Source organism: Cotesia glomerata, linkage group LG3 (genome assembly GCF_020080835.1).
Source record: "Cotesia glomerata isolate CgM1 linkage group LG3, MPM_Cglom_v2.3, whole genome shotgun sequence".
Classification (NCBI taxonomy): domain Eukaryota; kingdom Metazoa; phylum Arthropoda; class Insecta; order Hymenoptera; family Braconidae; genus Cotesia; species Cotesia glomerata.
In genome coordinates this window covers 12,782,490-12,801,327 of record NC_058160.1, presented here as the reverse complement: position 1 = coordinate 12,801,327, position 18,838 = coordinate 12,782,490, and the positions used below count along the sequence as shown (strand labels likewise).

The 18,838-nt window shown below is 39.7% G+C and overlaps 1 protein-coding gene across 1 annotated transcript in view; it reads left to right on the top strand.

Moving 5' to 3' along the window:
* The window catches only part of LOC123262179 (serine/threonine-protein kinase DDB_G0283821), a 33,937-nt gene that overhangs the window by 2,553 nt on the left and 12,546 nt on the right, over positions 1 to 18,838 (top strand). The window contains exon 2 of the mRNA XM_044724312.1: positions 12,937 to 13,058. Coding sequence (XP_044580247.1) covers positions 12,937 to 13,058 — 122 coding nt within the window. The remainder of the gene's footprint in view (positions 1 to 12,936; positions 13,059 to 18,838) is intronic.

The window sequence follows — 18,838 nt, the reverse complement described above, 5'->3', positions numbered from 1 at the left end:
TCTCTGAACATTCTCAAAAATTTTCAGCATGGTGTTAAGGTAAAATAGCCAATACTTGAACCCCGTAAAAGCGGAATCAATACTTGAACAGATTTTTAAAATTAATATCAATACAAAGTCGGGTCATTTATTATAAGTAATATCCGTATTTTAACATTATTTGTTAACTCAGTAATAAATTTTTAAAAGTTTGAAAATTTTAAATCGTTATAATTATATTTTGGTTAATTTAAAAGTTGGTATATTGAGAATAACCGATAGATGCTACTTTCACTATGAAAATGGTACTAAATCTTAAAACTTCCAATCTCTAAAAAAAACTGTATAAGATCTCATTTTAAGTCATAACATAGGGCTGGAAACGTATGCTAAAAAAATTGCCCTCACTAGATGTCGATTATCTAAGTATGGTACTATGCGCTATATTTTATTCAACAATTGCTTGATTTATGCGATTTATGATAAACTACGAAGTGAAGTCTTACTGTTTATCGACACTGCGCAAATACCCAGTTTAAAAAAAAATTAAATAATATAAACTTAATTTAAACTGAATGAATGTTACCATAATTACCGTATTAGCCGCTCAGCAAACATTTTGACTCAAAACTTACAGGCGCTCGACTAGTTCTAATGATATGTTCATAGATCGCGCTCACTAAAAATTTTCAGACTTGCTTTTTGTGTGCTTCATTTTTTTATAACACGCTAATGAAAATACATTTTCAAAAAAATAAACGTTGAAAACGATATTTTTAAATTGATTTTTATCCAAAAACACAATTATTACTGGTAAAAAAAAATAAGCATTGACTACAGGGCCAGTTTTGGCACGATAATGAGTTAAATTATACGATTTTTCAACCATAAAAATAGCTGGTTGTTCAAAATTATGTAACAGCTTGGGACGTCTTAGTTCACAGAAATCAGACAATTCCACTCGTCCATCTGGATACGACTCCAAAAATAACTTGTAGAAAAGTTTTGAATAGGATGATAGTAAGATTCTAGAACAAACCAAAAGCCGCTTTTAGATCAACAGACTCGCTAGAGTCTGGCGCCAAGTTCCGTTTTGAAACCAGACTATCGAGTGTGTATATATACACATATATACCGTAAGCAGAACGGTATTTTGAGGTTGCAAATGTTTTTTCAAATTTATTGGTGTTTTTTATTTTTATGATTTTCTATAATAATAGTTAATACTTTTTATCACACGTATTAATTAGTGATTATTGATTATCTTGATGATTTCCATTTAAACGATGTGAAAAGCGGACAGCCAGACTACAAAAGACTAAATAATATTAGAATGTTTGCTAATCTTATAATAGATGGAAAACTACAGTGAAAAAAAGACCAAAACTGAAGAAAGTCGTATTGTCAAAAAAAAAAAAAAAAAAACAATTAGTAAAACGGTTGATCCTACAGGCCATTTTGAGCTCTCCGAGTCGTTTTCGATCGGATATTCCGCTACAAAGTTACAAGATGTTTACATGATTGAACACACACACACACACACACACACACACACACACACACACACACACACACACTTGGGGCAGAGGAGAAACTGCTACCAGGCGCGTCTCCCCGTAGCGGATGGGAGAACGCTCGCTGTACCTGGTACAGAGGGCAGGAGCCAAATAAAATACGTTCCCGTGGACAAAACTCCCCTTTAATGGGTTGGTCACACTAACTGACCTAACAAGACGATCGTTCCCTGCTGTGACCCACTGGGAGTGACCGGAACCTCGTGTCGTAGTTTCCGACGATGCAGGCCACGGCTGATGTGAGCTTGCTCTGCCGAGGTGTAAGTTGCAGCAGTGGATCAGGAGCCAGCCACTTCGGGCCTTGATCAGGAAGTACGCAGTGAGTGTTAGAGATCGGAATCTTCGCCGCTCCGAGCGAGTCTAGTCCGTCCGTGTATTCCGGGACTGGCTAAGTGTCGGCTAGGCCTCAGGGAACTGGGGTAGGAGTACTATCTCCGAGGGTACACCCGTTCCTAGTTATGACAACTATGAATTTTAAAGTATGAGTAAAATTCAGGAAAACAACAATAGTGAACACGGACCTCATGCCCAACAAGCAGCGATTGAAGCAAGCGCTGAAATGAAGCGGTCGCAAGCGTTGGAGCGCCTTGAAAAGCTGACCAGTGAGCTAAATGACTTCATCCAATCTAAGGTCAATATCTACAAGGAGATTAAGACCAATACGACCAGCGTAGCCAATGCCCTCCAGAGACTCAAGAAACTTAATGAAGAATGGCGTTTAACAGTACGACGCACTTCTCGCACTACACTGGAGAGAAGCATTCAAGCAACTGTCGTGAATGAAGAAGCAATGGACACTGGAGCCGAAGGTGACGGTGAATCAGTCGGGGAAGACAGAAGCAGAACTAGCAGCAAGTCAACTAAGAGAAAAGATCGATCTTCTCCCGACCCAACGATCTGCCAAGTTGTGAAGAAAAAGGACCTGAAACCAAGCCCTCCGAAAAACACAGCAGTGCAGAATGCCGGAAAAAAAGAGGTGACTGAATGGCAGAAGGTCCAATCCAAGAAGGAGAAGAAGGAGCAAGCGAGAGAGCGGTTACCAAAACAACCGGTGAACAAATCTCGGCCGGAACCTAAGCGGGAAAAACCGCGAAAATTCACCAAACCAGATGCCTTAATTATTCGACCCGTTGAGAAGGCAAGATATGCCGAGATACTGCGTCGGATTAAAAAAGATGTCCCACCAGATCAGACCCGTGACGTCGTTGACAAGGTTCAAAAGACGAATGATGGGAATATGCTCATTACGCTTTCCAGAAAGACCGCAGACAAAGGACAAGCTTTGCTGAAGACCATCAAGAGCATCCTTAAAGAAGAAGCGCAAGTCATCTGTAAAGGCCCAGAGGAACAGCTTGAAATCCGGGACATTGACGACGAAACAACTAAAGACGATGTCCGGAAGGCCTTACAAGAGGCAGCTGGAAATGACTACGAAATACCTGAAGATGTCATTAAAATTCGTCCGGCCTACAGAGGTACTCAAACTGCTTCGGTACGATTGCCAGCAGCAATAGTGCAGAAAATACTCGGAAAGACAGGCAAAATAAGGATTGGCTGGGTAAATTGTCGTGTCAGAGCAGTTAAGACACCACTACGATGCTATAAGTGCTGGCACTTTGGGCACACTACTGCCCAATGTAAAAGCGAAGTCGACCGATCTGGGCTTTGCATCAAATGTGGGCAAACAGGTCATCGAACTGCTCAATGCCCAAATAAAGTGAAATGTGCGGAAAAACCTGGCTCTCAGACACTGCTCACCGGTCTGGTTCTGGCCGATGCCCAATCTTCCAAGAAGCACTCCAGAAGCTGACAAATAAACGAACATGAAGATACTGCAGCTTAACATCAATCACTGCGAAGCTGCGCATGACGTGCTTATGCAGACAGTACGGGAATTAAAGCTCGACGTTGTGCTTTTATCGGAGCCACATAAACATTTAGCTGGATAACCTTGGGAGACGGATATCACCACGAAAGCTGTGATCTGGGCTTGTGGTAAGCTCCCTTTCCAGAGTGTAGCTACCAATGGCAGCGCTGGCTTTGTAGCAGCATCAGTATATGGCATCCGTTTTTACAGCTGCTACGCACCATCTAGCCTCTCAATTGCTGAGTTTACTGACTTCTTGGATCGATTGACCGAGGACGCGAAGCAACATCATCCAGTGGCGATAGCCGGGGACTTTAACGCCTGGGAAGTGGACTGGGGCAGTAAGAAGACTAATGCACGAGGAAGAGAGCTGCTAGAAGCTCTTTCTACACTAGATGTAGTCTTGCTCAACAGTGGTGACACGCCGACCTACACCAAAGTTGACGCAAGCTCGATTGTAGACGTCACTTTTGTCAGTACCAGCCTTGCTAAAGGTAACACTAACTGGAAGGTACTGGACATCTGAACTGCCAGTGACCATCATACGATACTCTGGGAAACGTCAAACGACCAGAACCTCAGGGGGCCTATCAAGCAATTTAACACCGTCGGTTGGAAGGTGAAATCTTTTGACCCAGAAGTATTGCTAACAGCCCTCGATAGTGATCCGATAGAGACTGGATGTGCAGAAGAACATACTAAGGCCCTGATGATGAGAGTAACACAAACTTGTGATGCCAGTATGCCTCGCAAACGTGTTATGAATTCAAGACCTGCGGTACACTGGTGGAATGATCATATCATGAACCTCCGTAAAGAGTGTCATCGAAAGAGAAGAATATCACAGCGTGGCTATCAACGACCTAACTCTACAGTGCTGATCGCAGAGTACAAAAAAGCTCGTCGTGAACTTAATAAGGCCATGAAAGAGAGCAAAGGAAGATGCTGGAAAGAGCTCATATACGAGGTCGACAAAGACGTGTGGGGTCGGCCGTATAAGGTGGTCATGACGCACCTGAAAAAACAACAAATGCCGTCACCTACGTGTCCCCAACTCCTTCAGAAAATCGTCACTGCGCTGTTTCCACAGCAACACAGTCTCAATTATCAGTCAACGCAAGATGAACTGGACGACATTCCACCTGTCACTGAAGAAGAATTGTTGGAGGCCTGTAATCGGGTAGGAAATAATAAAGCGCCGGGATTGGACGGAATCCCTAATATAGCCTTGAAAACCATCATAAAGGCAGCACCAACATTATTTCTAGACGCTTACAACGCATGCCTCAAGGAGGGGACTTTTCCTCGTAAGTGGAAACAGCAACGGTTAGTACTTTTACCTAAAGGAAAGAAACCGCCAGAAGAACCGTCATCTTACCGACCACTCTGCATGCTAGATACGGCGGGTAAGATATTTGAGCGTATCATCCATCAGCGAATAGATGCAGTAGTCGACCCACTCTTGACAGACAACCAGTATGGATTCCGGAAAGGACGATCAACCCTGGACACGATCAACCTGGTTGTTAATACGGTCAAAGAGGCAATCACAGGAACTAGATGGAAGGGTGGAACGAAGAAGTACTGCCTGGTGGCTGCCTTGGACATCAAAAATGCTTTCAATTCCGCTAATTGGGACTGCATCATGCAAGCTCTTGACGAGAAGAACGTGCCAACATATCTTCGCAGACTAGTGATTAGCTATTTTACAGATAGAGTGCTGAAATACGATACAAAGAATGGTCCGAAAGAGTATGATATAACCGGTGGTGTGCCACAGGGCTCTGTTCTTGGTCCACTTCTGTGGAATATCATGTATGACGGGCTCCTGAGACTGAAGCTTCCAAGATGTGTCAAACTGGTAGCGTATGCGGATGATGTTGCCGCAGTGATCGTCGCCAAACACCTCGACGAGATTCAACATCTGTTTGACATCACTTTTGAGAAGATCAACCAGTGGATGGATACAGTGAACCTACAACTGGCCAAGCAGAACACCGAAGCAGTGCTTATTACCAGCCGAAAAGAAGTTGAAACAATTAAGATTAATGTCGGTGACCGAGAAATCACATCACAACCTCATATACGATATCTGGGAGTGATGCTTGATGCCCGACTCAACTTCAAGCAGCAAGTGGAACACGTCTGTACGAAAGCGTCAGTAGTGAGAGCTAGTCTCGCACGATTGATGCCGAACGTCGGAGGCCCAAAGCAAAGCAGGAGACTACTATTGTCATCAGTAGTCACATCGGTGCTCACCTACGGAATATCCATTTGGGCTGACGCACAGAGGTGCAAGATTCATGGAGAAAAGCTGGACCAATATATCGTATGAGTGCCCTACGAGTTGCAAGCGCCTTTCGCACAATATCAAAGGAAGCAGTGTGTGTCATTTCCGGAACTTTGCCGCTCAGAGTCTTAGCTGAGGAAAGACGGAACCTTTACCAACGAAAGAGAACAACCACACAAAGTGCCGAGGAACTCAGAGCTGAAGAACGGCAGAACAGCATCGCACGATGGCAATCGCAGTGGAACGCCGCGATAACAGAGAGATGGACACATCGTCTCATACCGAAGATCGACGTTTGGCTAAACCGAAGTCATGGCGAGGTCAATTACTATCTGACGCAGTTGTTGTCAGGACATGGATGTTTTCGGACGTATCTTCACCGCTTCAAGCATGATGATTCACCGGATTGCCCGTCCTGCCCAGGAATCAATGAAGACGCGGAGCACGTTTTCTTTGAGTGCCCACGATTTTACCCACAGCGAGATGAGCTGGAGATGATCCTAAAGAAGAAAATCCAACCAGAGACAATAGTAGAAGCAATGTTGTCATCAAGAGCCTCCTGGAACGCCATCAGCACATTTGCAACAGAAGTCCTTATAGACTTGCGTTCCACCGAAAGAAGAAGAGCAAATAGCAGAAGATAGAAGGAAGGTAGTTAACACCTTAGCCACCAGAAGGAAGAGCAGTAGCTAGATCCTCCCTTCACGAAGTAATGCCTGACGGCGGTTTCCATGAGGGATTAGAGGAAAGAAGGAAAAGGGGTTTAGGGTTTAGTGGGTAGGGGCGTTAGTGTCGAGTTTTAGTATGACGCTGCGTCGAGTCGCCACATATCCAGGCCAAACAACTATGCCTAGAATCCGTAAAAAAGATTCCCCCCCCCCTAAGGGAAAAAAAAGAGAAAAAAAAACACACATACACACATACATACATATACACACATACAGACATACAGACACCATCGCGGGAATAGTCAGGGAAGCTTCCTAGGACTTCGAAACGTCGAGATTCGATGAAAACTCGATTTTCGTAAAACGGGGTGAAAACAATAACTTCCCGATTTTTGAAAATCTTCGACGGGAAGTTAAAAATTATTAAAACTTTTGATCCTAAAGGCCATCCCTGCAACTTTCCGCTACCTCCATACCTAAGTGCTCAACAATTCACTTATTTTCTAAGCTCTTCGAGCTCAAAAATATAATTTTCGTGTAATTTTAAGCTCTCCGAGCTCAAATAAATTGCTGTTCTGTGCTTTTGAGCTTTTAGAGCTCAAAAGGCTAATGGAAGTTTTGTAGAATACTATTTTTTGAATTTTCAAACCGCAATTACTTTTGAATGAATTAACCGATTTTCTCGCGGTTTACGGCATTCAACGAAGTTTTCTGAGTTCTTTGAAAAATTTTTGAGCGTCAACTGGTCAGACTGAAAATTTCATAGAAATTCTGAAAAAAACATTTTTTTTCATTTTTTTCGACTACGATATCTCACGAACTAATCAACCGATTTTGACCGGACTGGTGGCAATCGACGAGGTTTTTATAGGTTAAGAGCTGATTAGTTTTTGGAATTGATCGGTTCGGCCGTTTAAAAGATATTTCAAAAAAACGAATTTTTGGAAATTTTATTTTTGGGATTTCTCAAAATTGATCGACTTGAATTCTATAAATTAGTATCAGAATTCTAGGGGTAAAGGAACTCTTCAGAACGCCGCTTATTTCGATCGAATCGGATGATCCGTTCAAAAGTTATGAGAGATTTACATACATACACACACACACACACACACACACACACACACACACACACACACACACACACACACACACACACACACACACACACATACATACCCATACATACATACAGAGAGGCAGACACGGTGACATCACCGCGGAAATAGTCAGGAAAGCTTCCTAGGACCTCATAACGTCGAGATCTGATGAAAACTCGATTTTCGGAAAACGGGGTAAAAACAATAACTTCCCGATTTTTGAAAGTTTTCAATTTTGTTAGCGGGAAGTTAATAAGAAAAAAAATTTTTTCAAAAGTGGTTTTTTTGGAATAACTTTTAAACGGCTCTACCGATCAATTTCAAAGACTAATCAGCTCTTAACCTTAAAGAACCATGTCAATCGCCGCTAATCCGGTCAAAATCGGTTGATTCGTTCGAGAGATATCGTGAACGAAAGAAAACCGATATAAGTGTTTTTTCGGAATTACTTCGAAATTCCTAGTTCGATCAATGAAAACTTAAAAATTCTTTATGAGGCTTAGAAGATTGCGTTGAATGCCCCCAACCACGTAAAAATCGGTTCATTCATTCCAAAGTTATTGCGGTTTGAGAATTCAAAAAATAGTGTGTAACTATACTTTTCCCCAAAATTTAACTAAATTCGACCGATGGCGGAGATATCGGCTGGGTAGGGTATTTTACGCTCGTCCTTTTTAAACATATAATAAAATTAACCCGGAAACCCCTCAGGCTGGGTTAGTGCACATTTGGACGCCAGGTAATTTTTTATGAAAATTACCAAAAATAATAAAAATTCCAGAGGCCGCGCCGGACGATCAATTAGCGATTTAAATTAATGAGAATGGAAAATAAATCACGAAATAATCAAAGTCGAGATTAGTATATTATTTGGAATCAAAAATAATAACTAAATAATTATAAGCTAATATCCTAGATTATTTAACTAAGATAGGAAGATGAGTCATAGGAAAAGAATCCGGGAATCAGCTTTCATACATTAATTATGAATGGATCAGAAAATTTCAATAAAAATAAATAAATTATTTATTCAAAAACGAAGTTACTTAAAACTAAATTTATCCTTTAAATAACAAAATAAATCCTTTATGGAATTCGTGATTAACATATAAATTTTTCTTCAACTTATTTTACAATATTGCGTTCGAGAATAATAATAACCGCAATCAAAACAATAATCGTAACAGTAATTAAAATTTAAGAATATTAAATCTGAATTGCGCTTGAAAATAATACTTGTAATGATAGTTAATGTTTGACAATAATAATTGTCAATGACGCAAAATAATAAACCTAATTTGACAATAATAATTATAAAAATTGCTGGCCGTATCGAGGACCCAACACGCGGCTTTCGGGACAGGTACAAATATTCCCTTATGATAACCCTTACTCGCTACGGGATCGACCCGATCAATCGATAGTGATTTTAATTGGACAGTAAAAGAATAACTTATTTAAGCCAGGAGACAGCGGTGTGCGGATATTAATTGATCTCAACTTGTGAGTACTCACCAGAAAAGGAAACTCAAACCAAGGCACCAAATCCACACTCCTTACAATAGCGGAGGTCCCGCGTGCCTACCTCACACCAAGCGGGCCACCGCGTGTCTCCTCAATGTTTGTCACCGTAAACCCTTCGAGGCCTCGTGTTCGACAACAAGGGCCTCTCGAGCCATTTTCCCTAATTCAACGAACTCTTTGCTCGCGATCGATATTGTAGGGCCTCACCCGTGCGAGTAAAGGCTATGATTTATCACTCATAGTAAAATTAGGTACTATATGACAATGATTTACGGCAATGCACACAAATAATAATAATAATAATAATAAATTATAAATAATTCATTATAAATGTCTGAAATAAAGATAAAATTAATTCTTAAATTAATAACCATAATATTAGAAATTTCAAATATAAATAATACTAATAATATTAAATTCAATAAATAAATATAAAATAATAAATTCAGAGACACACCGAGTGTGGATCTGTTGCCAAATTTAGGCGCAGGGAGGGACGCACACAGGGAATAAAAACCCTGTGACAAGTGTTCTATGGAACTTCTTTTAGACTTTTGAGCTCAAAGAGCTCAAAAGAATAGAAAAGGTACCTTTTTGAGCTCGGAGAGCTTAAAAGAACACATAGATCGTTTTTTTGAGCTCGAAGAGCTCAAAAACTTCCTAGGTGCAATTTTAAGGTAATCCAAATACCCTGCTAGTGTAAAGAATGTCTAAAAAAAAATAATGCGTAGAAATACTTTTGTTGTGCATCTTAAAATTAATTTTGAAATTAATTAATAACATTTTTGAGGAAATTTCCGAAAAATTTACTCATTAAATAATTATTAACATTTAAAATTATTTAATTGACTAAAAAAAATATAGCGCTCTGAATTACCGGTAAGGACTTGACAACACCGCAACAGTTCCCTAACCTTGAAATTTATTTGTTTGTAAACATGTCTCAGATAAACCAGCATAATTTGCGAGCGCATTTTGGAAAATTTTCTACACGTTTTATCAAAATTACTAAAAAAAGAACATACGAGGCACTATATAATAAATCTAAAGTTCACTAACAAAATTCGACGGATTGGGGTCGAAGAATAGTTGAAATAAGTACACTTGCCAAATAATTGTGGTGTTTTAAATGTGACATTCCCTTATCTCTTAAAAATATTCAGAGTGAAAAACAGTTTGGTTTATCAAATATTTTTTGCATTAAATTGCGTACAATTGTATATTTTTTTTTATAAAGAAATATATAATTTTATTTATGTAATCCTGTTAATTAAATTATATTCCTTACTCATCGATTAAATGATTTCCAACTTTTAATTGTAAGGGCCAGTTTTTCAATCCAAGATAAAATTTTATCCAAGATAAAAGTACTGCGAATATAATAATAAAATTAAATAATTCAGCACAGTGATATTGCATACGAGTAGTTCTCCCTGAATCAGTCACTTATTTTTAATTAAAATAAATAAACATTAGCCGCATGTCACAGAAATATTAATCTCCAACTGTGACAATTTGCTGATTGTAAATAAATAAAATAATAATTAGGAATACGGATGACCCTGAAGGCCATCCCTGCAACTTCCCGCTAATTCCATATCTAAGCGCTTGAAATTGCGCTTGTAACGTTATCGAGCTTTTCGAGCTTCAAATTACAATTTATGTGTTATTTTGAGCTCTCCGAGCTCAGAGCGGTCGCTGTTCTATGCTTTTGAACTCTTCGAGCTCATATCTTGCGTTTGACATATCTATTATTAATCTATAATTATGTTAATTAATTTAAAATAATTTAAATGATACAACAAGAGGTTATTATTATTTTTATGATATATTTATTGTTTAATTAAATAAATGATCAAATTTATGGAGAACTAACTGAGAGCAATATCACGTTGCTAAATTATTTATTTTTTTTTTTTTTTTTATTATATTAACAGTACTTTTATCTCGGATAAAATTTTATCCCGGATTAAAAAACTGGCCCTAAGTATCTTTGTATTTTTAACTTACTTTATTAAAAAAAATATGTTTACTGTCTAACTAAAATGACTAAGATTTTCTAGCATTTAAAAAACCGCGGTTACTTATGCGCTGGGTAACTGCGCAAGCGATGTTGCCAAGTCAAATACAAGAATTTAAAGAACGGAAGTTCCTTGTGATTTTTCATAAAAAATATCTCCGTAAAACGTTCGGAAACCTATTTTTTTATTGTTTTAATCGAAAACTTATTAAATTTTCTATCAAATTCAATGAAAAAAAAATTTTTTAACTTCCCGTTAAGAAAATCGAAGATTTTCAAAAATCGGGAAGTTATTGTTTTCACCCCGTTTTGCAAAAATTGAGTTTTCATCAGATCTCGACGTTTGAAGGTCACAGGAAGCTTCCCTGACTATCCCCGCGAGGTTGTCACGGTGTCTGTATGTATGTATGTATGTGTGTGTGTGTGTGTGTGTGTGTGTGTGTGTGTGTGTGTGTGTGTGTGTGTGTGTGTGTGTGAAAGTATGTGAACCGCTTATAACTTTTGAACGGCTCGACCGATTTCATCGCGGTTGGTGCCATTCGAAAGGGCTTGACCAAACTTAGATTTTGAATATACTTGGGAACGATTCAGATCAATAGATTTTGAAAAATCTTAAAGAAACTGAAAAAAAAATTTTTTTCAAATGTGGTTTTTTTGGAATAACTTTTAAACGGCTTAAAGGTTCAATTCCAAAAACTAATTAGCTCTTAACCTCAAAAAACCACGTCGATCGCCACCAGTCCGGTCAAAATCGGTTGATTCGTTCGAGAGATATCGTGAACGAAAGAAAACCGAAAAAAGTGTTTTTTCGGAATAACTCCAAAATTCCTAGCGCGATCAATTCAAAATTTAAGATTCTTTGTGAGGCTTGAAAAACTGCGTCGAATGCTTCTAACCGCGTAAAAATCGGTTTATTCATTCAAAAGTTATTGCGGTTTAAAAATTCAAAAAATAGTGTCTTATCAAATCTCTATCAGACTTTTGAGCTCGAAGAGCTTTTAAGCATAGGAAAGTAATATCTTTGAGCTCGGAGAGCTCAAAATAACCCATAAATTGTATTTTTGAGCTCGAAGAGCTCAAAAACGTCATTGGTGCAATTTTAAGCGCCTAAGTATGGAATTAGCGGGAAGTTGCAGGGATGGCCTTCAGGGTCAACCGTTTTCCTAATTTTTTTAAATCGTTAATTGCATTAAATTCTTAACCAAATACACGGCTGGTGAAACCTCCATTTAACTACATGTAAAAATTACAATTTTCAAACCTAATTATTTCATTAAATATCCCGGAAACCTACTGTTTTTTAATTTTTTTATTGATTATTAGGCTATGTAGATTAAATTTACAAATTTTCAGGAAGTTTTAAAAACTTGACTACTTCGCGTGGATCTCCTTAAGCGCCCCAGTATTAACGGAATTAGCGGGAAGTTGCAGGGATGGCCTTTAGGGTCAACCGTTTTCGAATCGGTTCAAATTCACAGGAAATCTAAATTTGAGGGAAATCTTTGGAACGTCGTTTGGTAGGTTCCGATCGGTTTAGTCGTTCAAAAGTTATAAGCGGTTCACGTACTTACAAATACACACACTGTATATATACATACAGACTTAGTGACAACATCGCGGGGGTAGTCAGGGAAGCTTCCTGTGACCTTAAAACCTCGAGATCTGATGAAAACTCGATTTTCCCAAAACGGTGTAAAACCAATAACTTCCTAATTTTCTTAACGGGAAGTTAAAAATTTGAGCAAAATCGAGAAAAGTTTGGGTGCTGATTTTGCGTACGATGTACGTACAATGCACCATGTAACTATTAATTTACTCATCCTATTTATTTCACCTGAAAAATACTACGCAATTCGAGCAAATTATCAGCTATTTAAAACTTTTAAACCACAAAAAAAATTAATATGCTTGCAGGTTACTCACAAAGTGACAGGACAAGTCATGGTTCTTAAAATGAATCAACTACCAGCGAATAGGCCAAATATGTTAAAAGAAGTTCAATTGATGAACAAACTCAATCATCCTAATATACTCAGGTATTCGATTATTTTTATAGAACATTCAAAATGTAAAAATATTATAATCCGATAAATATTTTTCCATCCAATATTCATACGTCTATAATTTATTTATGCTCGTTAACATATTTTTTTGAGACAAAATAAATATATTTGTATTAAGGGAACCTGGTGGTCTAGCAGCCTAAAATTTAAGCTATTTTAAAAATTTTATTTCTATATGAAGGTAATGACACTAATGACTAATGTTTTGAAATTTTTATTACGCTTATCAACTATTACTTATTAACTACACGAAAATGAAAATCAAAACAAAAAAAAAATTTTTTTTTAATTAAAAAAATGGCACTGAAGTCCCCCTCTCCAAAAAAATGGACCTTACTGGCGCAGGTCCATTGATCTCTCTCTCTCTCTCTCTCTGATTTGAAATAAAAAAAAATGATAAATTTTGAATTAGTATAAGTATAGTTATCGCCGGAACTAAAATGAAAAAAAAAAAAAAATATTTGACAAAATGGCGCGTAATTAAAAGTACGAATCTGAAATTCGTTTTTAAAAAATTCTTTGTTGAACTACCAAAGGGTCCCCTTAAGGTAGTTCCTCCGTAAAACCATTTTTCGACGGATTTTGTTAATTTTTTTGTCACGGTTTTAGGTTTCATTTACTAATAAATCTCGAAGTTTAAAAATATTAAACCGTTTGAAATGCAAGATAATTTAATAAAAAAAGTCCGCGATTTTCAGGCTTACTTCTTGTTTCAAACATGTAAAATTCTCTGACTACGCAAATATTGTCTGTTATATTAAAAAAAATCCGTCGACAGGATTGAAAAAAAAAATTAACAGAATAAAAAAGAATATTTTTTTGATAAATTAATTTTAAAAACAGTAGCACTTTATGGTTTTGTTGTCGAGATATAATAATTAAAAAAAATTAGGAAAACGGTTGACCCTGAAAGCCATCCCTACAACTTCCCGCCAATTCTAAACCTAAACGCTTGAAATTAAACTTGAAAACAAACGCTTGAAATTGCACTTACGACGTTTTTGAGTTCTTCGAGCTCATAAATACAATCTGTGTGTTATTTTGAGCTCCCCGAGCTCAAAAAAATAACTGTTGTATGTTTTAGAGCTCTTCGAGCTCAAAAGTTTGATAGAAGTTAAGTAAAACATTATTTTTTGAAATTTCAAATCGCAATAACTTTTGAATAAATGAACCGATTTTCGCGCGGTTGATGGCATTCGACGCAGTTTTTTAAGCTTCATCAAGAATCTTCAAGTTTAAATTGATAGAACAAAAAATTTCGGAGTAATTTTGAAAAAACACTTTTTTCGGTTTTCTTTCGTCAACGATAACTCACGAACGAATTAACCGATTTTGACCGAACTGGCGGCGATCGACGTGGTTTTTTTATGTTAAGAGCTGATTAGTTTTTGAAATCGATCGGTAAAGCCGTTTAAAAGTTATTCCAAAAAAACGACATTTCAAAAAATTGTTTTTTGTAGTTTTTTTGCGATTTCTTAAAATCTACCAGTCCGAATTGTTCCTAAGTATATTCAAAATCTAAGTTCAGTCAAGCCTTTTCGAATGGCACCAACCGCGATCAAATCGGTCAAGCCGTTCAAAAGTTATAAGAGGTTTACATACATCCACATCCACATCCACATCCACACACACACACACACACACACACACACACACACACACACACACACACACACACACTTGGGCACTTCGGATCGCAGTGCAAAAGCGAAGTCGACCGGTCTAAGCTCTGCATAAGGTGCGGAAAAGAAGGACACAAAATTGCTGATTGTAAAAATCCAGCTAAATGTGCACTGTGCTTTGAACGGCACGGCGTAGAAAAGGCGGCTCACCATGCAGGCACGAACAGATGCCCCATCTTCCAAGAAGCGCTCCAGAAGATAACGAAGCCAAGAACATGAAGATAGTGCAGCTCAACCTCAATCATTGTGAGGCTGCGCATGACCTGCTCATGCAAACTGTGCGCGAATTAGAGGCAGATGTAGCACTTATAAGTGAGCCTTATAGACATCTGAGTAACCAACCCTGGGAATCCGACAGCACTAACAATGCCGTCATCTGGTCCTGCGGTAAATGTCCTTTTCAGAGAACAGTCAACAATAAAGAAGCTGGCTTCGTAGCAGCATAGGTAGATGGCCTCCGCTTCTACAGTTGCTATGCACCACCTAGTCTCTCTAATGAGCATTTTGAAGACTTCCTTGATCGGCTAACTGAGGACGCAAGAAAACACTTTCCCGTGGCAATAGCTGGTGACTTCAATTCCTGGGCAACAGACTGGGGCAGCAAGTTCACTAATACACGTGGAAAAGCACTTCTCGAGGCAATGGCCACTCTGGACGTGATCCTTCTTAATACCGGTGACACGCCAACGTATACTAAGGGAGAGGCAAACTCAACTGTCGACCTTACATTTGTCAGCAGTTGCTTAGCTCGAAGAGGTTTTTCTTGGAAAGTATTGAACATCTATACAGCCAGCGACCATAGTGCGATACTATGGGAAATATCAACTGGCCAGAAACTAACAAGAGACAACAGGAGCGCTAGCGCGGTTGGGTGGAAAGTTAAGTCTCTCGACCCCACTGCTTTAGTAGTAGCCTTAGACTGCAATCCGATCATCGTAGAAACTGCTGAAGAGAAGACCAAGGAACTAATAAGAAGAGTCACCCAGGCTTGCGACGCTAGTATGTCTCGGAAACGTCGCATAAATTCAAGACCTTCAGTGCACTGGTGGAACGATCACATTAGCATTCTACGCTCAAAGTGTCTTAAAAAAAGAAGAAAGTCTCAGCGTGGCTACAAAGGATCTAACTCCGCAGAGCTGTTGGCAGAGTATAAAAAGGCCCGTCGAGAACTGAACAAAGCCATCAAAGAAAGCAAAAGACGTTGCTGGAAGGAACTGGTCGCAGAAGTCGAGAAAGATCCATGGGGCAGACCGTATAAGGTGGTTATGACCCACTTGAAATGCCAACCAATGCCATCACCTACGTGTCCACAACTCCTAGAGAAGATTGTTACTACGTTGTTTCCCCAACAGCTGGTATTCACCTACAAGTTGGAGCAGCTCAATTCTGAAGACATCCCAACTATCACGTTGGACGAGTTGATAGAGGCAGGAAATCGAGTAGGGAATAATAAGGCGCCGGGATTGGACGGAATTCCTAATATTTCCCTGAAATCAATCTTTAGGGCAGCACCGACATTATTCCTGGACGTTTACGATACATGCCTGAAGGAAAGGACTTTTCCCCAGAAGTGGAAACAGCAACGGCTAGTGTTACTTCCGAAGGGGAAAAAGTCGCCGGAAGAACCGTCATCCTACCGACCACTCTGCATGTTAGACACGGCCGGCAAGATATTCGAGCGCATAATTCATCAGAGAATAGAGGCTTTAGTCGATCCACTCCTAGCAGAGAACCAGTTTGGTTTCCGAAAAGGACGGTCAACTCTGGATGCTATCAAATTGGTTGTTGATATAGCCAAGGATGCAATCGCCGAAACGAGATGGAAGGGTGGAAAGAAGAAATACTGCTTGGTGGCTGCTTTGGACATCAAGAATGCCTTCAACTCCGCTAACTGGGACTGCGTTATGCGGGCTCTAGAAGAAAAAAACATACCAGGATACCTTCGCAGAATAGTAGCGAGCTACTTTACGAACAGGCTCCTGAAATATGACACGACGAATGGTACGGAAGTGTACGAAATCTCCGGAGGAGTGCCACAGGGATCAGTCTTAGGTCCTCTGCTATGGAACATCATGTATGATGGCCTCCTGAGAATAGCATTGCCTACGGGAGTCAAACTTGTAGCATATGCGGATGACGTAGCTGTCGTGATTGTCGCAAAGCACCTCGAAGAGATAGAAATGGCATTTGATATTACATTCAGACGAGTCAATTTGTGGATGGACATGATGAACTTGCAACTAGCCAAGCATAAAACCGAGGCAGTGCTCATCACCAGCAGAAAAACTGTAGAAACCATCAAGTTGAGAGTCGGAGAACAAGAAATCACATCACAACCATTTATCCGTTATCTGGGAGTGATGCTGGATGCACGACTCAACTTCAAGCAGCAGGTGGAACATGTCAGTGCCAAAGCGTCAGTAGTGAGGGCTAGTCTCGCACGGCTGATGCCTAACATCGGAGGCCCAATGCAGAGCAGGAGGCTACTATTGTCATCAGTAGTCACATCAGTGCTCACTTACGGAATATCCATTTGGGCTGATGCACTGGAAACCCAAGAATCATGGAGAAAAGCTGGACCAATATACCGATTGAGTGCCCTACGAGTAGCTAGTGCCTTCCGCACTATATCAGAAGAAGCAGTGTGCGTCATTGCTGAAACTCTACCTCTTAGAGTTCTAGCAGAGGAAAGACGGGCCCTTTACCAACGAAAAAGGTCAACTGCACTGAGCCCTGAAGAACTTAGAATTGAAGAACGGCAGAAGAGCATAGGCCGATGGCAACTACAATGGGATGCTGCAGAGAAGGGTAGGTGGACGCACCGTCTCATACCTCGGATCGACATTTGGCTTAACCGGAATCACGGTGAGGTCAATTACTATCTTACGCAGATGTTGTCGGGACATGGGTGTTTTCGAGAGTATCTACACCGCTTTAAGCACGATGACTCTTCGGAGTGCCCGTCCTGCCCAGGAGCTGCTGAAGACGCGGAGCACGTCTTCTTTGTATGTCCTCGTTTCGATCCACAGCGTGAAGAACTGGAGAGGATCCTGAACCAGAGAATGCAACCAGATTCACTAGTGGAAGCAATGTTGTCATCAGAAGCTGCCTGGAACGCTACCAACACGTTTGCAACAGAAGTCCTTAAAGACTTGCGTTCCACCGAAAGAAGAAGAGCAAATAGCAGAAGATAGAAGGAAGGTAGTTAACACCTTAGCCACCAGAAGGAAGAGCAGTAGCTAAATCCTCCCTTCACGAAGTAATGCCTGACGGCGGTTTCCATGAGGGATTAGAGGAAAGAAGGAAAAGGGGTTTAGGGTTTAGTGGGTAGGGGCGTTAGTGTCGAGTTTTAGTATGACGCTGCGTCGAGTCGCCACATATCCAGGCCAAACAACTATGCCTAGAATCCGTAAAAAGGATTCCTCCCCCCCCCCTAAGGGAAAAAAAAATAAAAAAACACACACACACACACACACACACACACACACACACATATAGACATCATCGCGGGAATAGTCAGGGAAGCTTCCTAGGTCTTCGAAACGTCGAGATTCGATGAAAACTCGATTTTCGTAAAACGGGGTGAAAACAATAACTTGCCGATTTTTGAAAATCTTCGATTTTCTTCGCGGGAAGTTAAAAATGTTTTTAGTCATTTTGAAATGGTATTTCTATGGTAAACAAAGATTTTAAAATAGTATTAACCTTCCGACAGTAGTACATGCCCGGGAAAAAAACAGTATGAATGATCGTGATTGACAAAATGTGAATCAGGTGTGATCATGCAAGGATCGTGTACGATCGTGCTAGATAATACTCAATCGTGTACTTTTAAGAATGCGCTATTTCGCACGACCAGGCATGACTATGCATGATCATACACAATCACACGCGACCGTGCATGACTGTGTACCGTGAGAACTAAAAGGTCGTACATGAGTCTGCATGAAGGAGTATGGCCATACGAAAAACTTGCTTGATTAAGCCTGATCATGCATGATTTATGCTTGGTAAAGCTTGATCATGCATAAAGTCGTTGAACACAGTAGGGACTATCATGCATGACTGTAC